Source organism: Etheostoma cragini, chromosome 15, assembly GCF_013103735.1.
Source record: "Etheostoma cragini isolate CJK2018 chromosome 15, CSU_Ecrag_1.0, whole genome shotgun sequence".
Lineage (NCBI taxonomy): Eukaryota > Metazoa > Chordata > Actinopteri > Perciformes > Percidae > Etheostoma > Etheostoma cragini.
Window position 1 is genome coordinate 1237940 of NC_048421.1, and position 3456 is coordinate 1241395.

At 43.5% G+C, this 3456-nt stretch overlaps 1 protein-coding gene across 1 annotated transcript in view; it reads left to right on the forward strand.

Moving 5' to 3' along the window:
- Positions 1 to 3156, forward strand: part of LOC117958113 (glutaryl-CoA dehydrogenase, mitochondrial-like) — a 14367-nt gene extending 11211 nt beyond the window's left edge. Inside the window, exons 8-10 of the mRNA XM_034894373.1 lie at positions 1244 to 1369; positions 2194 to 2354; positions 2951 to 3156. Coding sequence (XP_034750264.1) covers positions 1244 to 1369; positions 2194 to 2354; positions 2951 to 3024 — 361 coding nt within the window. The 3' untranslated portion in view covers positions 3025 to 3156. The remainder of the gene's footprint in view (positions 1 to 1243; positions 1370 to 2193; positions 2355 to 2950) is intronic.
- The last annotated feature ends 300 nt before the right edge of the window (positions 3157 to 3456 follow it).

Genomic DNA, 3456 nt, shown 5'->3' on the forward strand with positions numbered 1-3456 from the left:
TCTCTCTCTCTCTCTCTCTCTCTCTGTGTGGGGTTGGAAGTCACGGTGTTCCACTTAGCGCTCCTCTTGTGTTTTGTGTGTTTCATTACGTTGCTGGCTGTGTGTTTGCCTCCATATTGAAAACTAAAACAGCAGCTCATAACTAACTAGAGACACGCCCACCAACCGAGAGAAAACATATCTCAAACACAGACTTAATACAACTGAAAATGTTAATGAAATTGTAATTGGGACTATTTCAGACGGCGGGAACCGACCAAATCAACCAATTCAGAGTTGACAAGTGTGTGCAGGAATTGTATATTTACTCTGGAAATGGATCTTCGGGGGAATGAATGAATTCCCTGCACCACGAAGGAGACAGAGCAAGTCTGGTGCATGTTGCTTTTTATTTATTACAGGGACAGTGCATGTTAAAGGACACTTCTGTCACTACGCCAGAGTTAGCCAAACGGCTATTTATCATCTGTAGTCCCTAGACCGATCGTAACAAGTCACCCTAAAAACTAAAATTACATATTTACATAACAACATGACATTTACAATACATTGGGTAAAATTACTACTATTAACCCTCATGTTGTCCTCATGTTGTCCTCATGTTGTCCTCGGGTCAAATTTACCCGTTTTCCTATATCAATCTTCTTTTTAATTACCCAAAATTACATGATTGAAAATCTCTACTTTCATTAATTTTGGGGCGTCTTAGTCAATTTTATAGCATTGTAAAACAAATGGAAGTGGTTTTGAAATAGTATTGAGTAAAAGTTGACATATTCCAGTCTGTGATTATCATCAACATCCATTCCTTTAATTTTAGTCTTAATAATTCCTAATTTCTGCTTTTCTAACTCAAACATCAGGTATAATTTCCTATAAATGAGCTTTATTGACCATAAATTCCAAAAATAAATAAAACTAAAGTTAATAAGTTAGTGTTACATAGTGTTGAAAACGTCAAAAAAAGACAAACATTGGGAAAAAAAGGGACAGAAATGTAAGAAAAAGTTAAAAACATTTGTCAATCGTCAATAAAAGTGTTGGTTTTCAATTTTTGGCGGGAAGACAACACGAGGGTTAAAGGTAAATATAAGAAAAGTTAAGTTAAATATGCACAAGAAACATAGCCGACCAACAATCGGACACAGACATGATCACATGTTCACACACAAGGCCAGAAGCCAGCAGGGGGCAGCGAGAGCAGGTCTCTAGAATAACACAAGGTTTTGGTTTTCTGCACCAGGATCCAGTTCGGCGTGCCGCTGGCGAGGAATCAGCTGATGCAGAAGAAGATGGCGGACATGCTAACGGAGATCACCATCGGCCTGCAGGCCTGTCTGCAGCTGGGGAGACTAATCGATGCCAAGAAGTAAAAGACCACTTTACCATCTACTAAGGAAGAGTGTAAACCGAGCTGTGTGACACTGTAATCAAATATAGAAATGAAAATAGGTTCGTAGTAGTTCTGAAAGTTAAGACGCACAACTTAAAGGCAATGTTTATGTTATTATATATTATTATTTTAATGCATGCCTTAGTTTGAGGTTGCTTTGGCATTTCAGAAAATGTTTTCCTTAAAAAAACAGAATGTAATATTGCACTTAAATGCACTAAATAGGGTTAGTTCTTTGAAGCGGTGCTTGGAGCCAAAATGCAACCTAGGGTCTCATTGTGAATGTACCTGAGTCAAAACTTTCTTTAAAAGCTTATTTTAGGACGGAAACGTCACTTTTAAGATTGACCGTATTCCTGTTTTTGAGTCAAATGTCCTTTTGAATGGGAGAGCTACGGGCGCTACTATGATCGCATCAAGATCACCATTTAAAAACACTAAGAAGGCTCAGCATCACCAGGGTCTCTACACATGGACCCAGCATCCCCAGGGTCTCTACACATGAACTCAGCATCCCCAGGGTCTCTACACATGAACTCAGGATCACCAGGGTCTCTTCACATGACCTCAGCATCACCAGGGTCTCTACACATGGACTCAGCCTAACCAGGGTCTCTACACATGGACTCAGCATCACCAGGGTCTCTACACATGGACTCAGCCTAACCAGGGTCTCTACACATGAACTCAGCATCACCAGGGTCTCTACACATGGACTCAGCATCACCAGGGTCTCTACACATGGACTCAGGATTGGGACCATGGTGTTTACTAATGAAATGCTGTGATTTTGTCACCAGAGCGGCCCCGGACATGATCTCCATGCTGAAGAGGAACAGCTGCGGTAAAGCCCTCGACATCGCCCGGCAGGCCAGAGACATGCTGGGAGGGAACGGCATCGCAGACGAGTACCACGTCATCCGCCACGTCCTGAACCTGGAGGCCGTCAACACATACGAGGGTGAGGAGGAGGAGGAGGAGGAGGACGGGGGGGGGAAATAGGGTTGTAGTTACATCGCTACGTCTGGGTTTAAAAAACATTATCTTCTGTTTCCCCCCTCATCTCTCATTCCCCCTGCTCTGGTGTTTCCCCCTCTCATCTCTCATTCCCCCTGCTCTGGTGTTTCCCCCTCTCATTCCCCCTGCTCTGGTGTTTCCCCCTCTCATTCCCCTTGCTCTGGTGTTTCCCCCTCTCATTCCCCCTGCTCTGGTGTTTCCCCCTCTCATCTCTCATTCCCCCTGCTCTGGTGTTTCCCCCTCTCATTCCCCCTGCTCTGGTGTTTCCCCCTCTCATTCCCCTTGCTCTGGTGTTTCCCCCTCTCATTCCCCCTGCTCTGGTGTTTCCCCCTCTCATCTCTAATTCCCCCTGCTCTTGCGTTTCCCCCTCTCATTTCTCACCTGCTCTTGTCCTGGTTTTATGAAACCAGTGTATATCCTGCACCTGCACTACACTACACTTCTGGTTAGACCTAAACTGCATTTCGTTGCCTTGTACCTGTGTAATGACAATAAAGTAGACTCTAATCTAGTCTAAACCTGTTGAATCTGGTCCCGCAGGCACCCATGACATCCACGCCCTGATCCTGGGCCGGGCCATCACAGGACTGCAGGCCTTCACCGTGGACAAATAGCCCCAAAACAACCCGAACCTGCTCTCAGAAACACTAAGTCAAGGTCATTTACATACATCCTCTGCATAGTGACGGTCTCTGTTTCCAGTCAGCTTTCTAGAACATATATCCGAGGGCTCCGTTGTGAGAGAACTTGTTGTTTGTCACTTTAAAAAGGACTATTTTTATACTCTTTATTCAGAGATTTATTCCCAGAGTTGTATAAATAAATTCAAATCCATTGTAAAGACCTTCATGGACACAAAAGACCCTAACTTTAGTTTTTTAAATTATATTACTGGGCCATTCTGGACATGCATCATGGGGATAAGCACCTTGAGCCAATACTGTTGTTTCTTAAAGAAAATAATGGGTTGTCTTTTATTTGGAAGATATTTTTTAGGGATTCTCCTTCAGTTAGAACAGCTACAGGGGGAGAGAGAGAGGGGGGGG